Source organism: Mercenaria mercenaria, chromosome 12 (genome assembly GCF_021730395.1).
Source record: "Mercenaria mercenaria strain notata chromosome 12, MADL_Memer_1, whole genome shotgun sequence".
In the NCBI taxonomy this organism is placed as follows: domain Eukaryota; kingdom Metazoa; phylum Mollusca; class Bivalvia; order Venerida; family Veneridae; genus Mercenaria; species Mercenaria mercenaria.
In genome coordinates this window covers 67,610,741-67,631,496 of record NC_069372.1, presented here as the reverse complement: position 1 = coordinate 67,631,496, position 20,756 = coordinate 67,610,741, and the positions used below count along the sequence as shown (strand labels likewise).

Below are 20,756 nucleotides of genomic sequence, written 5' to 3'. Positions count from 1 at the left end.
AAAAGATGAGATGCTATTGTTACTAATATATTATATACAGATTCATGTCTTTCTCTTCTGTAAAGAAACCAAGAAATCGGAAACTGGATGGAAGATTTTAGTTTTTCAAATCAGCTGAAAACTGAACATGCTCTGCTGCTGCTTTAGTTACAACAACCTCAAACCTACACAAAGCACAAGATCTTATGCGGATCAATAGTAAACTAACTGGTAAGGAAAAAACTAATGTTAGTGTTATTAAAAACATTAATGATGCTCGAACTGGTGCTAAAAATGAAATTTAATATGGTTGATCCAAAAAATTATAGTTTCTAACAAACAAAACAGGAGAGAAATGATTGTAATTTTAGTATTTGTTTAATTTTCTGATTCTGGTTAACGTAACATCAATATTTAATCAAACATTAGACAACAAATTAAAGGACACAATGACAGTTCACATCAAAGAGATTATTGACTGATTTTAACCATGTTTGATCAGCTATTCAGGAACAAATAATGACTCAGTATGGTTTTTAGTAATCAACTGCATTTCAATGAAATACTGCGGAAGGTAAGATCATTTTAAAATTGATCCTCTCAAGTTATCAAGCATACATGAATGTGCCATCACAGTAAATAAGTTTGCAACAAAGAATAAACAAGACGGCCATGATGGCCCTGGACTGCTCAGCAGAGTTTAAGAGTAAGACTTGGCATTTTTAGCAGAGGGTCACCCATGGAACATTGCCACGAGATTACTCTGAAATCAGCCATTTCCATATAGCTACTTATTAGAAAATTAGCCCAGCCCCTTGCAGCCATGTTTTTAGAAAAATCACAATAACAGTTTCTTGTCACTCTACATAAAATCCCTACATGGAAATAACATCATTCAACCCTAGCATGTGCAAGGTGATCAGAGTCACAAGGAAGAGAAACACAGAGGTCAATTAACAATTAAATGGTCAATGCCAACCTATAGGAACACCCTTGTAACAGTGACAGCAAAATAAGCCAACAAATCACTGGCATCTCTCAGATTAAGACTTTGTCCAGCTGTACCCAGGACATTACGATACAGAGCTACAAATGAGTTAGTACAGGTTGGTATCCTTATGCCACCACCAACAACAACCAAAGAACAGAACAACAGATTCATCAAAGACAACTACAAAACAAATATCAGTACAATTCAGATTCCTGGCTGAAAAAAATTCCCACTGCAACAGCGCCACATCATTGCCAAGCTGATGATAGTTTACCATGACAACACATGGACTCTTCCACATTTCGCCTGTCTTACAAACCTCAAGTTAACCCTTACCCTGTTAAATTAACCCTTACCCTGTTAAATTTCTATAATGAACTTGTCCATCTTTCAATTTGGACAGCACCATGTGTGCTTACCAAAAAGATACTGACTGAATACTGAACAGTGTAGATAATGATCAGACTGCACAGATGTGAAGGCTGATCATAATCTACACTGGTCGCATAGGCAGAATCAATCATGTCCAGCAGTTAAAAGAGGTCTTGGTTCCATTCAGCAGGAACAATTCTTAGACTGTAGAACAGCCTACCACTGCACACACTCAGAGGACTGGCCAACTTCTGATTTTACTGTTGTTATGCCTTCCGACAAAATATAAATCTGATACTAGGTCACAAATTTTGAATAGGCATTTTTTTTTCTCTTGAACTGAAAAAAAAGGCTGGTTTAATTTCTGTAAATCTAGGAACCAGACCAATAACTTGATAATTAATTCAATATCAGCTCTCTGAATGAAATTTATGAGGACAGAAACAAATTGCATGCACAATAAAAGGACAAAACAGCGCTCTCTAGTTAGAAAACATGTAAGAATAATTGTTTTTATTACATCTGTCTCGCATGTTACCAGAAGAGGACTGAGCTGCAGAATCACTTGTGAAATGTAGAAATGTGTATGGGTGCCCTCTAAAAACAGCATGTTGTAAAACTGCTTAGTTTTTTTACCTTAAATGGCCAAGTATCATACATAGCTTCCAAGGCAAACATTTTGACCAGGTTTCATGAAGATCATGCAGAAACTGTGGCCTCAGGACCATTGATAAAGCTGTTCATTGCTTTGACCTAGCGACATAGGTAAAAACTTAACCTAGCTGTTATACAGACATATTTTATGACAAAATTTAATGAAGATCAAGCAGAAAATATGGCTTTAGAGTGTTTGCAAGTTTCTTCCATGGTTTGGCCTCATGGCCTACCGGTATTTTTATATTCAGGTTGACCAGTTTTAAACTTGACCCAGAGTTCAACAAGACATCTCTAGCATATAATGGCAATGTCACCTAGGTTTTTCTAATGCAAATGACCCAGTAACAAACTTGTTCAAAATTTCATAGAGGAAAACATTCTGATCAAGTTTAATTTAGACTGGGTTTAAATTTTTAGCTTTGAGCCTGGGGGTGTTAACAGTAAAACTGTTGATAAAACACATTGCAAGATGTATAATGACGGACACAGAGTGATCACAACAAATTCTGAGATGACTACAAGACAACTTAAGAAGTTGTTTTAAAACAACTACCTGAAGAATCAATCAATTACAGCATATATTCATATCCCATATTCCCATCTGTATTACTCTAATTTGAAATCAATATATTAATCAGAAGAATCAATTATTTCTGCTACCCAAGATGCTAATGAAATAGGTACCAATGGATTAATTTTACTGTACTAATTACACTCCGTTTAAATGCGATATATCCAGGAATCCTGGCAAGCAGCCTGAATTGTGCAAGATTAATCAAGTATTCAGTCTGAAACTGTTTCTATGTATTTCTTGCAGAAAATAGAAAATCCATACATTTTGGCAGTTCGCTATGCTCCTTTAAATAGTGGACCAGAACTAGACTATGGAGACTGCAGTCAATTTCCACACCAGCGGGCTTTTTTCAGTTTTGGAAAAATGGTGGCTAGCCTTGTCAAACAGACACTGAATTCAATCTAAACCAGTCCCTTGCTAGTCAACCACACAAAATTCAGTCTAAACCAGTCCCTTGCTAGTCAACCACACACAATTCAGTCTAAACAAGTCCCTGGCTAGTCAACCACACACAATTCAGTCTAAACAAGTCCCTTGCTAGTCAACCACACACAATTCAGTCTAAACAAGTCCCTGGCTAGTCATCCTAATGCACTTAAATACAACTTAACACAGTTTATGGCTCATCAAACCTAAACACTTTTAAAATTCAACTTAAACCTTTTCACAGCTAGTCAACTGCACACTTAATTAAATCTAACCCAGTTCATTGGTTGTCAACCTCACACACTTAATTCAACCAAACCCAGTTCATGGGTCGTCAATCTCACACACTTCATTCACAACCCATATCATGGGTCGTCAACCTCACAAACTTGATTCAAACAAACCCAGTACATGGGTCGTCAACCTCACATTTAATTCAAACAAACCCAGTTCAAGGGTCTTCAACCTTGCACACTTAATTCAAACAAACCCAGTTCATGCGTCGTCAACCTCGCACACTTAATTCAACCAAACCCAGTACATGGGTCGTCAACCTCACATTTAATTCAAACAAACCCAGTTCAAGGGTCTTCAACCTTGCACACTTAATTCAAACAAACCCAGTTCATGGGTCATCAACCTTGCACACTTAATTCAACTAAACACAGTTCATGAAAAAGTGTCATCATGGCATTAGGCTATGTAATTAGCATGTGATTAGCATGCTCTAAAGAATAAAACATTAACACTGAATTAACATGATGAATAAATCAGCAATGTACCCAATGACATGTCCAAAGTTTGAGTCCCAAAACTATCATTTTTAAATGTCAAAATGCAATGAGTGCTACTACGCAAAATAGTCTGACTAAACTACTTACCATACAACAAAATTAATGGAATATGTAAATTGCCTAGACAGAACAAAAAATACACAAACCATCCTGCAAGGACTTGAAATTTTCATAAGTGTTTTACTGCATGTAATGGCCTCTTGCTGTTAATGATATTCACTCTGAAAAAATCAATCCATTTTCTCTACAACCAAGTGACAGTTCTGTACACAGTGATGGAAATTTATGAATCTTTGGTCCATCAAGATAACAACCTAGATAAAACGCTTTCTCTATTAGAACATAAATAACTTGATAAGATCTTGGAGAGGAGAACTTGTCTTTAAAAACTGGTGAATAATAAATGTTCATAATTCTCAAAGTAGTAAAAACACCTATTTGAAAAACACATATGCCTGCTCCTGAATGCAATTTGGGAAGTAACAGTTAAATTTTAAGTCTCATGTTTGCTTTGACCATGCCCTTGGACATAATACCCCACATATGCCCCCTGATAGCCTTAGATATTTAATGACCTTGACCTATGACCCAGGTTTAAGAGTGATAAGGGTCATCTACTAAAAGAGACCAACCATCCTATAAAATTTGAAGTATGTAGGTCAAACAGACCTTAAGGTATTGAATTAAAATGGATTTCACCATAGTGACCTTGACCTTTGACCCTGTGACCTGGAAATTATTATGGGTCATCTTCTTAAGGAGAATGGGTAAATCAGTTTTGCTGATATTGATCTATAAAGGACTGAGCTTTGATCCAGTGACCCTAAATTAAAAAAAGGTCATCTGCTACAGGTCAATCAACCTAGGAAATTTACAGTATGTCGGCCAAACTGATCTTAAGATACTGCTTTAAAATGGATTTGACCCCAACTGACCTTGACCTTTGACCTCATGACCTGGAAATTATAAGGAGACTAAATATTCAATAAAGTATGAATGTTCAATGGTCGATTAGTTCTCAAAATAATAACCAGAAATGGATTTAACAAATTAGCACCTTGTAACCTTGACCGTTGACCAAATGACCAAAAAAATCAATACCGGTCATCTACTGGTCATGATCAGCCTTCCTATTAAGTTCCGTGATCTTAGGCCCAAGCGTTCTCAAGTTATTGTCTGGAAACTGTATTACTGTTCCGGGTCACTGTGACCTTGACCTTTGGCCTACTGATCTCAAAATGTATAGGGGTCATCTGCCTTTCTAACAACTTTCGTGATCCTAGGCCCAAGCGGTCTCAAGTTATCCTCTGGAAACCGTTTAACTGTTCCGGGTCACTGTAACTTTGACCTTTGACCTACTAATCTCAAAATCAATAGGGGTCATCTGCTAGTCATGACTAACCTCCCTGTATAAACTTTCATGATCCTAGGCCCAAGCGTTCTCAAGGTATCGTCCGGAATCAACTTCCCTTTCAAGTTTCGTGATCAACTGTTCCTGGTCACTGTGACCTTGACCTTTGACCTATTGATCTCAAAATGTAAAGGGGTCATCAGCTGGTCATGATCAACCTTTATCAACTTTCGTTATCCTAGGCCCAAGTGTTCTCAAGTTACCGTCTGGAAACCGTTTAAAAGTTCCAGGTCACTGTGACCTTGACCTTTGACCTACTAATCTCAAAATCAATAGGGGTCATCTGCTGGTCATGACTAACCTCTCTATGAACTTTCGTAATCCTAGGCCTAAGCGTTTTCAAGTTATCGTCTGGAAACTGTTTAACTGTTCCAGGTCACTCTGACCTTGGCCTTTGTCCAACTAATCTCAAAATCAAAAGGGGTCATCTGCTGGTCATGACCTATCTCCCTATCAACTTTCATGATCCTAGGCCCAAGCATTCTTGTCAGTTATGATCCGGAAACCGATTGGTCTACGGACAAACAGACTGACTGACTTACCGACCGACCAACATCTGCAAAACAATATACTCCTCCTTCTTCAAAGGGAGGCATAACAATAAATGGCATCTCTGTTGACAGGCAACTTTCCTATGAAAATTGACAGCTTCTCCAATAACAGATCAAAATCATGTTATATTTTCATGGGCGCAATGACCCTGACCTTTGGTATACTGACCCCTGAAGTAATATAGGTGTTCTAGTAATCATAAGCTAATATCCAACAAAGTTCATGTCTGTGGTCGCAGGCATTTTCCAAACACTGATAAGAAACTGTTTTCAGCCTAAATGGCACTGTGACCTTGACCTTTGACATACTGACTCTCAAAATGATAGGGATCATCTATTGACCATAAGCAAGCATCCAAAGGCCTAAGCATTTTCCAGTTGTTGAACGGATACACAAGGTCTACATACACTCATTCCTTCAAATGTAGGCAGAAAAAGCTTAATATTTATTTCATGTGACCTAAAGTTCAACTTTATTTTTAATTTTAAAACTCAGCTGACTTAAAAGTTTGTTAATGATCAATTTGATAAATATGCTGGAAGTTTTTATATTTTGTTCCTTGCTTGATAGATTTTGCAAATTTGACATCATTTTTGACATTATTTTCTATTCATTTCCCAATGATCACCCAGTTCTCTTCATGTCCCTAATCAGACTAACCACTAGACTGATAATAAATATATTTCTACATTTTTCCCCTTTTCTGTCTTATTCCATTTCATAGAGACAAAAGCTAGTCTATTTTAGAGATTTTCACTGAGGAATGATGTTAAAATTATCAGACTATGATATTGGACATTATGATACAGAATGGCTTAGTTCACTACATTCAATCATAACAAGAGCTGTCTGATGACAGCGCGCTCGACTATTCGAAGAATTGATTGAAGAATGGGGTCAAATTATTTCCACAGATATTCAGACAAAAGAAATAAATAGATAAGACAAACAATGTTCCTGTATTACTTTGATTTCAATAAGTCTTGCACTAAATGGCAATATATGAGCCAATTTCAAAGTCCAACAAGAAACGCGGCAATGCCACGAAACCAGGTTTTCAACACTTTTCATAAGAATAAACAAGAGTGTCAGAATGTCACAATATACGCCCGTCACAGCAAATTTCTTTACTCTAGCACCTGTATTTGCAGATGTAATTTTAATTTTGTGGTTGTTATATAATCATTGTAATTCTTTTGTTTTTCAAAGTCCACAAAAAAACTCCTTACCAGGTAGAGATACCTTAAAATACACCTAAAATTAGAAAGTAACAACTATGTTGTACCACAGAAAAGTGGTCTTGGTTTTTCCCTACGGTCAATTATAAAAAAGTTACAATATAAGTTATTTATAGTAACAACTAAGGGAAGTTAATCTTGAAAAAAAAAAAAAAAAAAAAAAAAAAATTTTTTTAAGTCCACACCGAAATCCTTACCAGGTAGAGATTGGTCAAAATACACCTCAAAATTGGATGTAACATGCATGTTGTACTACAGAAAAGTGGTCTCGATTTTTCCCTACGTCTAGTAATGAAAAAGTTACAATATAAGCTATTTATAGTAACAACAAAGGGAAGTAATTCTAAAGAAGGGAACTGCGCAAGACACTTCATCTCATGATAGTGTATAATTGTGCCAAGTTACATCAAAATCCCTCTATGCATGAAGAGGATATGCTCTGGACAAAGTTTTCATTCTTGTTTCCTTTGACCTCTAAGTGTGGCCTTGACCTTAGACCTAGGGACCTGGTTCTTGCGCATGACATCCGTCTCATGATGGTGAACAATTGTGCCAACTTTCATCAAAATCCCTCCATGCATGTAGAAGATATGCTAACCCCAACCCTAACCTAACCCCAACCCTATTTTTAGTAACAATGCCCTTGACCTTGATCCCAGAAACCCCAAAATCAATCCCAAGCTACAACTTTATATAAGTTTTCTATACACCAAGTTTCATCATGATAGCTCATTCCTAAGTTAAGTTATTGACCGGAAACCCTTTTTCTATTTTAAGTAACAGTGACCTTGACCTTGATCCCAGAAACCCCAAAATCGATCCCAGCCTTTGTCTTGATATAAGCTACATACATACCAAGTTTTATTCAAATACCTTTACTGAAACAAAAGTTATTGACCGGAAACCCTTTTTCTATTTAAAGTAATAGTGACCTTGACCCCAGAAACCCCAAAATCAATCCCAGCCTTTGTCTTGATATAAGCTACATACATACCAAGTTTTATTCAAATATCTTTACCGAAACAAAAGTTATTGACCGGAAACACCAGTTTGACACCACCGCCGCCGCCTGCCCGCCAACCGACATCTACCCCAATCTAATAACTCAGGTTTTCAAGGGCCATAATTCAGTCAAAATAGTTATGTACTCTTGCCTACAGATGGAAATCATAATGATAAACATGTGTTCAAAGTTTAAAAGCCATTTGTCAAATAGTTTTGACAAAACATGGACTTGTACGAAAACAGAACCAATTTCAAAGTCCAAAAAGGGCCATAATTCAGCCAAAATAGATGACAGAGTTATGTTCTCTTTCCTACAGTTAGAGACTATTATACTAAACAAGTGATAAAAGTTTCAAAGCCATATGTCAAACACCTTACAAAAAATATGAAATGGTATGAAAAACTTAACCAAGATTTCTAAGTCAAAAGGGGCCATAATTTAACCAAAATCCTTGATTCAGTTATGTACTCTTGCCTATAACTGGACATGGTGATGGTAAACAGGTGTTGAAAGTTTCAAAGCTTTATCTCAAAAGACTTTGTCAAAATATGAACTGGTACGAAATATTAACCCAGATTTCTAAGTCAAAAAGGGCCATAATTCAGCCAAAATCCTTGATGGAGTGATGTGCTCTTGCCTATAACTGGCCATGGTAATGGTAAACAAGTGTTAAAAGTTTCAGAGCTTTATCTCAAAAGACTTTGTCTAAATATGAACTGGTACGAAAAACTTGACCAAGATTTCTAAGTCGAAAAGGGCCATAATTCAGCCAAAATCCCTGATGGAGTTATGTATTCTTGCCTATAACTGGCCATGGTGATGGTAAACAAGTGAAAGTTTCAAAGCTTTATCTTAAAAGACTTTGTCAAAATATGAACTGGTACGAAAAACTTAACCATGATTTCTAAGTCAAAAGGGGCCATAATTCAGCCAAAATCCTTGATGGAGTTATGTGCTCTTGCCTATAACTGGCCATGATGATGGTAAACAAGTGTTGAAAGTTTCAAAGCTTTATCTCAAAAGACTTTGTCAAAATGTGGACTGGTACGAAAAACTTAACCAAGGTGTGATGCCAACGCCGTGGTGAGTAGGAAAGCTCTACTTATTCTTCGAATAGTCGAGCTAAAAATGTAAAAATCTAGTTTAGTCCCTAAAGATGAATGTAACTTTCTGTCAAATCCTAAGACAGAACATTTTGCTTTGCCTGGGATCCAAAATTTGAGTTTTCCCAAGATACAATTGCAATAAGCAGCTGTACATTCCAGGCACTTACAACATATAATTCATGTAATATATTGGATCAAGAAGCAATTGCCGACTATAATAAAATAATACGGCTCATTCTGAAGCACTTACACTCTAATATTGCCGCCTGATCACTTCTGATTGCCTGAAGCCATTTTTTCTGCAATCTCAATATAGACGATACTGTCAGAACGCAGCAAGGCTTTGAACATGTTGATAAATATTTATGATAATATAAATTGAAAAATAAGAGAAGTTGAACACAACTGAACAACAGTAACTTATAAAAACAACAGAGAGTGGTGAAGATGATAAAACAAATTTCTCAACATCTCAGAATGCAGACAACTGAAAGTGGCATGAGTTCATTCAAACATAAAAAAGTAAATTTTAACTTTAAGTGCAGTAGAAGCAAATACCTTATCATGAACAAGAGGCCTTAATGAGATTAATGCCTCACCTGTGCAGGACTTTAACATTTCCATACTGCTTCTGACCAAAGTTTGGTGAACAGCCATTGGAAGTTTCATAAGAAGATGTTTTAAGGTTCATCATAGTTTTATCTCTGGCTGTCAGATAAGTTTGCAGTGCAGAAAGTATTAAAGTATCATGTTGCCCTCTCTTTGAATCATTCACCAAACCTTCCTTAAAACATTTGTGCCACGTAAAAACAAGTGTCCTGCTAACATTTACCTGACTTCCAGAATTTTCCATTTCTCATTTTGTTTTGGAAGGAGTCATACCGCGATCTACACAATATTTTAATTATACTTTCTGTGCCGCAAACTTATCTGACGTCGCCATTTCTGAAAGTGCGTGCGACTGTTACTTTCAAAATTATGTCACTATTTTAATGTAAGTGACTTCAAAGACTTGAAACACAATATAATAACGCTCCACATGTTGCCGTTAACGCCGAAATAAATTTTAATCCTGTAAGATGTATACTAGGTAAGTAACATGAATTTAAAAGGAAGCCGCTTCTTTTGTAGGAGGAAAACTGAGCATGCGCCGACCAGCAATGACTGCCGTCCATTATTTAAAAAATCCTCAAATAATATGGCAGATGTTTAATTTTAAACTCTATAGTCCTGTCAAGTATACATTGAAATAACATCAGTTAAAATAATTATTTGATGCATCACTTATTTTCGAAATAATAAAAAAAGTTCATGATTTTCTGGGACAACCCTCATACACTTAAGCCAGTATGGCCATGAAGATATTTTACCAGCATTGATGTTATTATATTCATCGTTTTTATATCTCATACTTTGTCACAAATGATATCTATAGAGACCCAGCAGGTGAACTGTTGAAAAAAAATTATTGGGTGAGTCAAAGTTCACTACCGGCGAGTTGATTATACTTGCTACTAGTTCTAAGTAAAAGAAATTTACATCCCTGGAAAGGTCCATCCAAGGACACTGCTGACCAATTTTGATGAACATGTTCAATCCAGTGATTCATTAGAAGAAGTGACTTTAAGGTTTTCTTTTCTATTCTTAAAGCCCTGCTCCGCGGCTATTCAAATTCTATTGTGTGTATGCAACCCATGATTACAATAGGTAACAGTTAACGGCCATGCATCACACTTTATTACATAGTTCATAGTCTGGATTTTCATACTTTTTCAGTGACAATTTAAGGTGAAAAGGTAGGACTGGAGCAGGTCTTTAACTCTCAGCCTCCAAGTGCGGTCAAGCAGAACCATTTGAAAGACTCAAAAAAGGGTCAAGGATGTTACAGAAAAAGTTTGGTGAAGATCTATCGAGCGGATTAAGACAATTTTTACTGTTTTTCGCTCCGAATGCTCCTAAATGCAATAGAGCTTCTAACCCAACTTGGTAAACATCCATCATGTGGTTCATTAGAAGAACTTATTTTTAAAAGTAAAATAGTAAAGACTTCATACAGACAACAGGGATACACCAAAATCACAATAGCTCACCTCTGAGGGATAAACAGAGATAGATGCAGAGTAGAGAGTGGGGTGGGGGGAAATTACTAGTAGTACATTTTTACTCTTGATTTGAGGCAATTATGGCACTGTGACAGTGTAAAGATCATTAACCAGCAATAACTAACTTATTTTTTCCCAATTTATTGTCAGAATTATTACCTATTAATCCAACCTGATGCTAGAGGTGGAGACTGCAACTGTTATGTTTATACTTTATTTCTGTTCAACATTAGTTTCAATGATTTGAAAGCTATCCACATACCCTGGAATGCTCACAAAAATTTGGTTGTTCCATGCCTGCCTAGTATCTTTTAATTACTGTTCATGGAGTAAAGTATCTGGGTTATATTTCAAACATAATGTTATTTGCAGGAAAAAAAGATGATGTTAATATTTGTGAAATTATCAAAGAATTTCAAAGCTAAGAAGACAAAGATGGATACTTGGCACTGAAACAAAAGGGCCCAGGGTTCTGCCAAGGCTGTGATATCACAGGAATCTTGTAAAAATAAGGAGTGCCGCACTAATATTGGCCTAGAAGCGTCAGTTGTTGCGTTACAAAACTTTTGAGGATGAATGTGCGTATGGGACGACCAGAACTGAGTAAGAATCATTCCTTTTTCTCTTCTGTATCCAAATAGAAGATTTTCCCGCAAAAACGTCATTTTGATCAACAATGAACAATTTTAAGCTATGTTTCTGTATCTGCAGACAAGAAAAACATCCAGTCTAATGATTAATGACCTAGTACTTCATGTCCCTTCATGAAAACCCAGATAGACCACACAAACCCGTGTTTTCTGGTCTCCACCCACTGTCTCGGCAGGTGAAATTGAAAGTGTGTTTGCTGACTGCTTATAGTGCTGCTTCACTGGAATATCACGCCGTAGACACATGACATGATACCCCACCAAGTCACATTATACTGAAACCGAGCTGACCAGTCCTAGCACTATCCTCTTAATGCTGAGTGCCTTGAGCAAGGAAGCTATTAGTACCATTTTTTACGTCTTTGGTATGGCGCGGCAAGGGATCGAACCCACAACCGCCCGCACTTGAAGCGAGTGCTCTACCACTAGGCGGTCTTGGTTCTGATGTCTGTCAGGTACAAAATAAGATTTCATAAAGACATTCTGGCTAGGTATCATATAAATCCGTTACTGTAATGAGGAATAATGGATGATAGATGAAGGACCAATCAGGACCATCCACCATAACTAATAGCTCACCCTGAACCTTTCAAGCTAAAAATGGTATCTCCTTAACATGTTTATTGTAAAAGGACGCAGCAAGAGAATGCATATTCTTAAAGTTTCGAGACAAATCTTTAACTTTTTCTTAACTATTAGTCATACCTTCAACTTACCCAATGAGCAGAGAAATAAAGACCAACAATCTTTCCCTTCAGTTCTTCTAAAGCATCAACTTCTGTTCCCTCTTTTAATAGTTTGCCTTTGATGATGTCACCAAACTTCTTCCGTCGCCATGGAAACTCGGCACCATTTTCATCCTCCATTAAGTGACAGTATCCATCGCGTGTTATGGTCTGCCCTGTCTCTCCGTCTATGAGAACTAATTTGGGTATGCCTTGTACTCGGAATTTCTTACACAGCTTGCCCTGGAACAACAACATTAACAGTACTCTAATTCTATGTATCGTTGAGTAATTTTGCATTTTCTGGTTCTGTAAGCAATGTAGAAGCATTTTACAACACAAAACAAGCTGTATATTATACTCTTTTTTTCATACAATAGATCTACAATTTATTATTAGAGCTGTTGACATATTTCAGGTCATACAGCAGATTCCTGGTGACAAGGTAGTGGACCTGTAATGGTTAACGGCAAATTATGTATTCTCCATTAGCAATTTTGGCATTTTCTGACTTACACAGACAATCATACGTGCGATGAGCTATATTTACATCCAAAGAATGCCAAATTGCCTTACAAGAATAAGAAATCATAAGAAAATTACAGAATATATTACAGGTCATCTACCTAAACAGTTCAAGATGCCTCTCCAGACATTTTTTTAGATTTGGGCACCTGGGTAGAACCACCAACCTTCCAAAATCCTCACATGGCAAAAGTTCAGACAATGAACAGCATTAATTCCAGATTACTTTTTCTTAATGCCAGGCATCAGCAGATACATGTAGGCAATCGGCAACTATTATGTAACTAGCTGGGAACCCACCAACCGGTCTCTCTTGAACAGTAACAACAACTGCCTCTCACATGACTCAAACCTTTAACCTAGATTTGCAGGGCAGGCGCTTTTATATGTTAGGACCTCACAGCTCAATAAGAAACAATTTCTACTTTTTCACTTCTGTTTATCTCTGACATCACAATTATACTGGGAGTATCAAATAAATAAGCGTTGTTTCTTCTTCTCCAGGATGAACGTCACCAAATTATTGCCACTATTTCTATTACAGCAAATAATAAATCTTTAAAAAAAACTTAATTTTCTCAGCACGGCAATCACTATAAAGCTGCAGAGATGAGTGCTGGTGTGGGGAGAAGTATCACTTAAGGATTGAAAAAAAATTACACTCCAGCTGACATATCTTCAGAATCATATATGCATTGCCATGGCAACAAGTTATATTAAGTAGATAATTTGAGAATTAATTGTTAGGACATATTGAATATCTATCAACTGCCTTCCTCATACATCAAGTAATTTCATCTACTCCAATAAAAGTGTTTTACTGCCATGAAGTGCTGTCTGGCTTAATTTGTGATTTGCAACACAAAATGTTCTCTCATCTCAGAGATCTGATACAGACATGTGAAGAAATAAAATTGAAATTTGGCAAAAAGTAGTAGCCTTATCTTTCACACTCTGTTAAATTTTAAAGAAAAAAATGTAATTTCATTTAAAAGATATAATCATATATATTTCTTGAACTGCAGGCATTTAAACTTTTTTTCTTGAATCCTAACCATTCATCACTTAAATAGTTTAACTTGTAAAACAGATAGACAACAATTCCATTCTCTTGTTTCTTCACTGATTAATCTGCGATTCATCTATACATTTGTCAATCCAACATGACAGTTCCATTCAACTGCTGTGAAATTAATGTAAATCTGACAAGAAAGATCATACAGACTGTCTCCATTCAAGAACAGGAACCTACAAAAAAAGGTTTGTTTTTCAGTAATTTGGAAAGATGACCCATAACCACACCCTTGAGAATTAAATTTTTTTTTGTTATTCACCGAACACAAATAAAAGCTGGATAAGGTTGTTCAACAGAAGTCTGTGTCTTTACAATTATTTGCATTTTTGATCATCTTCCTTATCAAATTTTGCTGTACCTTTTGCAGGTTTGACCACAACATTTTGCAGGGTAAAACTGGGATTTTTAATTTTAACTTTGGGGGGAAAAAGTAACTTTATTACATAGGAACAAGTTAAAGGTGGATAATCAGATTTTGGCCATGTAACGGATTTGTTCGAAACTTTAGCATCTGATCATTTATACTCATTTATGTTCACTTAACACTTAATACAAATTAGATTTTCACTGGAGGTATTTTTAAAATTTCATTTTCCTATCCTGGTTGCCCAACCAAGATAGAGTTATTTTATCATAAGTATAAATTTGATAAACATACTTTGCCTAAGGAAATGTATAAATATTAGACATACTGTAATATATTTGTAAAATATTTGCATTAAAAATTATGTATTTAGATGGAATTCATTAGAAACGCAAGTTTGAAAAATTATTATTACCTCCCTTTGCCTATCTTGGTTGCGCAACCAAGATAGATTGGAAATAAATGAATTCAGAAGCTACACTCAGCTTTAAAACTTGTATTTTGGTTCAGATTGTTCAATAGTTGATATGTCTATCAAATGCAAATGTAAAACTAGACACTGTATCGAAATAAAAAGAAATACCCAGCTTTTTATATACTTTCATATTAAAGGGGAGTAATTACAAAATTTTATAAAAATAATAAAATATACATTTCAAATAGGAATCTAACTCTATGTAATCGGTCTTTTTGTTCCTTAAATAATTCTCTACCAGAATATACAAAGTGTAAAAAATGTCATTAAATGTTGATTAAATGTGACTGACCACCTTTAAAGCATAGCAAAAGTTCCTTCTAGGTCACATCTATATAAATATATAATGATCATTTTGTAAATTTTGGTTGCAATTTCTTCTTTAAATATTGGTCATCAGTGTGTGGAACACTAGGACTGGACGCAATGACAAGACCATTCTACCTTATTAGCATTCCATAACCCCCGTTTAAGCACCCCAGGGGCGTTACATTTGCACCAAGGGGGTGTTTATATCTGCACCAAAATACAAAAAAAAAAAAACTAAAATTTTGAAAAAAAGGTCTATGTTGTTTTCTACTGCCTGAAAAAATGTCAAGTCCGCTATTTCCACAGTAATTACGCTAAAATAAGTTGTTAAATCCAACAACAAACTAAATCCGTTACCACTTTTAGTTGAGTAAAATGGCAATTAAGAAACACTGGCTGTACACGTTGGCCCGATTTAAACTTGTAATGTCCACGTGTTATTGGAAAACCGTACACGCGTGTAGATTTTTTGAGAAGTTTATAGAGATGATATAGCGGATAATTAAAAGTGAATAGTGAATATTTTACGGAACTTGCTGTTTTTTTTCTAACATGTAAAATGGATTTTATATGCAAGTGTTTGGTTTTAATCAGTTACTTTTTGAAAAATGTTCATCCCTTCAATAGCTGGTGATAGGATCCTAATTTACTAGTGATTTGGGCCGCAGTGATTTGATGAGCTAACAGTCTTCAACCTCACACACAACAAATTTAGCGGTCATTAATCAAGTAATTCATGGCTGTAATTTAGTAGTATCTGTCCTAAACATCCGGGCATTCGATTCATGAATTTATTGTGCACAATGAGAGGGTCACAATGGGGTTTGTTTTCACATTATTAAACATGCATTCGAAGGTAACAACGTATGTTAACCTTTGTGACAAATGAGATGTTTGGCCTGTTTCAACAACTCCACTTTTCCATCCCCGGGTTTAGTAATGTGTAATCTGCAGAGCGCGTTCAGCCAGACAGTCGCCTCAATTAGGAAAGAATAATTCAAACGTCAGAGGTTATTTCTAAGGTCACGGAGTATGATTGGCCAGCTTGTAATGACAACAGCTTTCAAGGTCAATACTCAGTCAAGTGTGACTTACTCATTCTAAGTGTTCCATCTCAAGAGATGGAACAATAAAATCTGTAAAAGTTGAATTTTCAGAAGGAATCACTTCATTCATTCAAAATTTGATTCCTGTTTTCAATTCCCATTTGATTTTTAAATGTCACCAACATACATTTTATACCAAACTCGGTGTACAGGGGTCAAATTTAGCAACATTTTCTACTAGCTAAAAGTAGCTAGTGCCCTTTTTGTTCACTAGCTAAAATGAAAAGATACCGGCTAATGTTAATAATATTTAATAACTCTATTAATATTTTACTGGCCAAAACCTACTGAATAATCTCTGTAAGTAGCCAGTCACAAAAAAAAAAAGATCTATTAGCTTAAAATAGCTAGTGCCATTTTTACCCACTTACAAGCTAAAGTCAAAGCCTTCCATGTTTAATAACTTGATGCAAGCTGCAATCATGCATTTAATATATCAGAGTTTTGTTGAACAATGAAATATCATTTATAAACATGCAGAAAAATGTATACCTGCGGAACAAATTTTATTAAAACCTTTGAAGACATTTGCTTGGTATATTATTGACTAGCTGAAATTAGCTAATACATTCCAAGCCCACTAGCTATTCTCAAATTCCACTACCATTTAGTTTGTATGCTTGTCTAAATTTGAACCCTGGTGTAGATATTTAGCTTTTTCTAAATAGATTTAAGGGTAAACTATGTATACTTTTAAAGTTTATTTTCATGTGATCTAAAAAGAGGTGTCAACTCTGTTCACTGCTGTATACAAATAATACTAAATGAAGGAGCTCCATGGTGTTAATAACAAAGATTTTTTCTGGTCTTTAGCTTTTCACTGCATAGACGAAATGTATGCCTGACATGTCTTAATGGTCCTGCTATCCCTGAATCCACCACTGGAGGGAGGTAAACTCCATATCTTTCATTTCAATACAAATTACGAATTTAATAATTGAAATCTCTCCAGATAAAGTATAATGTATGTATTAATAAACTTTTCCTGATAGAAGAAACTGATATGTTCCTTTGGGGAAAGTTCTATTTGTATGTACGCTATCTGATTAATGTTCTACAGTGATAGTAAATGTCTAGAGATAAATATATATCAAGATAGGTTTCTCTACTGTCTTAATGTTATGTTTTTGGTCTTTTTCCCTCTAAATTATTCTGTGTTCAATGGAAGATAATGCTGAAATCTTACATTCTCTTTTCTTCATGTTACATGTATGTTATAACTAAAAACTTTGAAACATTTACATGAAGAACAGGGCAGGATCATTTTAACATTGCAATAACTGCTACCTACTTCTCTTTAAAAAGAACATTATTGCATAATGTTAGACAGTCTTTTTTATTGTTAGTGTGGCAATATGAAATGCACCTACTGGCTGAATGGAGGTACCTGCACTTGAATAATATGTAAATGCAGTTTTGCTGAAGACATAACTACATGCTTAGTTAACATTCCGCATTTATCTTCTGATCTTGTTACAGGGCATTTCAACTGACTGGTAAACAAGGATAATCACATGCTATTTGTTGAATAAAATATTGTTTAAATGAAGCATTATTTCTTGGTGGCAGTGATTTTTTTGGCTATTTTTTACAGCCGAATACAGGCTGTTTCCCCTAGCCAAAATTAGCCATATTTTCCCCTAAAATTATTATATTTTCCAAAATGAAGGTCATATTTTCCCCTTGGAAATAAAAGAAAATGTTCCGTAATATGCATAGTGAATACTTTTACAAAAAAGTCGGCATTTATAAATTTTTCAACCCTAATTACTTCCATGTTGCTTCGAAGTTACAACTCCTCCAGCTGTTATGGACTGATAATTATGTCACACTAACAATGTTTACTTCTCATCAGGTGCCAAAATTCATAAGGACAAAATCGGCATCAGTTCTTGCAAATAGGTTTTGTGCCTGTTATCATGAAAATCAAATAATTTGGATTTCCCCTTTTTGGGGTTTATCACGCTCTATTTTCTCCTTCAGAAAGCCACAGGTTGTTTTGAAAAATCAAACAAAAAAATGACTGGTTGGGTACTAAATTTCTTCTTGTAAAGCTTCAAAATAGGTTAACACTAACAGATTTGCATCACTCTATGGGTACAGGTCATAAAATTACCTGCAAAGCAGTTTTCAACTTTATATATAAATTATGAATAATTTGCAGCATTAAAAATGTCTAACTTTCATATTTCCTTTCACTTCCATATTATGCATTTTTTCGCACTTTAATATGATGAAATTGTCACGAATGACAGAATTACCTTACCATGTAGATAAAAATGTAGGCTATCTGTGGTGAAAAAGGTTTTCGGAACAAACTTATATTTAATTTAATTTGGGGAAAGGTAACTTCTGGAAACTAAACCGTACCTGATCCAGATTTTTTACTTTATTTTTACTACTTTTCACCATAAGCATTCAGCTATTTGTTTTGTTGACAATAACACTAAATATACAACTCACTTAGCGAGTCCAGGACAGAGCTAGCATAAATCCAGCAACAATGTTTATGTATATCTACCTTCATATTAATCTTTATTTATCTATCAACAGATCCTGCATAACTTTCATCCAAATGTGCATCAGTGACAGAAAAAGTAAAAACAAGAGTACCGCCTTGCGGGTGCTGACGCTCATCTGATTTTTTTTGTATAATAGAAATATTGTCCTACCCATGATTTTCTAAGTCTAAAAAGGGCCATCACTCTTGCAAAAGCAGGATAGAGTTATGTTTCTTGATGTACAGTGTCCACTTATGATGGTGAAAAACTGTTGCAAGTTTTAAAGCAATAGCTTTGATAGTTTATGAGAAAAGTTGACTTAAACATAATATTCAACCAAAGTCCAAAAGGGGCAATAATTATTGCAAAAAGCAGGATGGAGTTATGTTGCTTGCTGTACAGGGTCAGCTTATGATGGTGAACAAGTATTCCAAGTTTCAAAGCAAAAGCTTTGATAGTTTAGGATAAAAGTTGACCTAAACATAAAACTTAACCAAGAAATCTGATATTTTCTAAGTACAAAAGGGGCCATAAATCTTGCAAAAAGCAAGATGGAGTTATGTTTCTTGCTATACAGGGTCAGCTTATGATGGTGAACAAGTATTCCAAGTTTCAAAGCAATAGCTTTGATAGTTTAGGAGAAAAGCTGACCTAAACATAAAACTTAACCAGGCAACGCCGACGCAGACGCCGACGCCGACAACCGCTCAAGTGATGACAATAACTCATCATTTTTTTTCAAAAAATCAGATGAGCTAATAATTGTCAAGAGTTGAAGTTTAGACAACACCACATCATACAGATATAGTTAAAACACTAGTTCAGTTATCTAGGGCAGGACCTGCCTGCAGCCACCTAGGGACTGTTGTACTTGTAGTGCAGGGCCTGCCAGAAGTCATCTAGCCTATCTTGGGACTGTGGTAGCAGAGGCCCTGGTTGAAGCAATCTTGATCAGGATGCATAACACCTATGGGGTGATCAAGGTATGATGGCAATAAGACTCAAATTAAGCAATTAACAATTTGTTAGTCCAAATAATAGGCCGTTTCAGGACAGCGTGATAACTTTTGACAGACTGTCACAGCAGGATGACAACTATAAAATATCAGATCATAAAAAAAGTCATCCCGATAAGCCAAATGAGTAAGGCTAACAATTTGTAAAAAGAACAAATTCTTGTGTCAGTTTGTCCATCTTCTATAATAGTGACTTTGTAATACCCTACAGATCACAAGGTCCAGGGTTGGATTCCAGGTAGGGAATTTGGTGTTGTTTTCTTCATTATCCAGGTTTACTTTAGTACAGACAGCTATAACATAAATACGTGTTAAACTGGAGTGTACAATTATACCAATTTTTTTCCCAATTAATAGTATAAAAGCTTGCTGTTTAGCCTATTGTAGGACAAAGTTAATTTAACTGCTTAAAATTACCTTTTTTTCATTTCCAAAAGGCAAAGCCAACCATGGCATTGTTTTAAAATATTCTGTAAATGTAGTGTCATCTTTATCCCAGCTAACAAACACGATTTCAAATTTAGATCCCTCTTCCTTTTGATGCACTTTTTTGTAAAACTCCACTAATTTTGGTGTAAATCCTTTGCAAGGGGGACACCACTCGGCAGAAAAATAAATTCCTATCACTCGATCTTTCCCGCATAAAGTATTAACAGCCACTTTCTCACAATTTGTTCGAATAACATGATCACCAAGTAAATTTTCCAGCGTTCTTGCCATGTTCAACCTAATCCTTGTTGGATAATTTTGCAAATAATATCCGCGCAACACGACACAGACAGCAACACCTGCAGTATGGGAA

General features: G+C 35.6%; 1 protein-coding gene across 1 annotated transcript in view; it reads right to left on the bottom strand.

Annotated features, from left to right (window-relative positions):
- Positions 1 to 20,756, bottom strand: part of LOC123534017 (nucleoredoxin-like) — a 47,421-nt gene extending 26,665 nt beyond the window's left edge. The window contains exons 1-2 of the mRNA XM_045316048.2: positions 20,372 to 20,756; positions 12,575 to 12,826 (exon numbers count right to left, since the gene is read on the bottom strand). Coding sequence (XP_045171983.1) covers positions 12,575 to 12,826; positions 20,372 to 20,674 — 555 coding nt within the window. The 5' untranslated portion in view covers positions 20,675 to 20,756. The remainder of the gene's footprint in view (positions 1 to 12,574; positions 12,827 to 20,371) is intronic.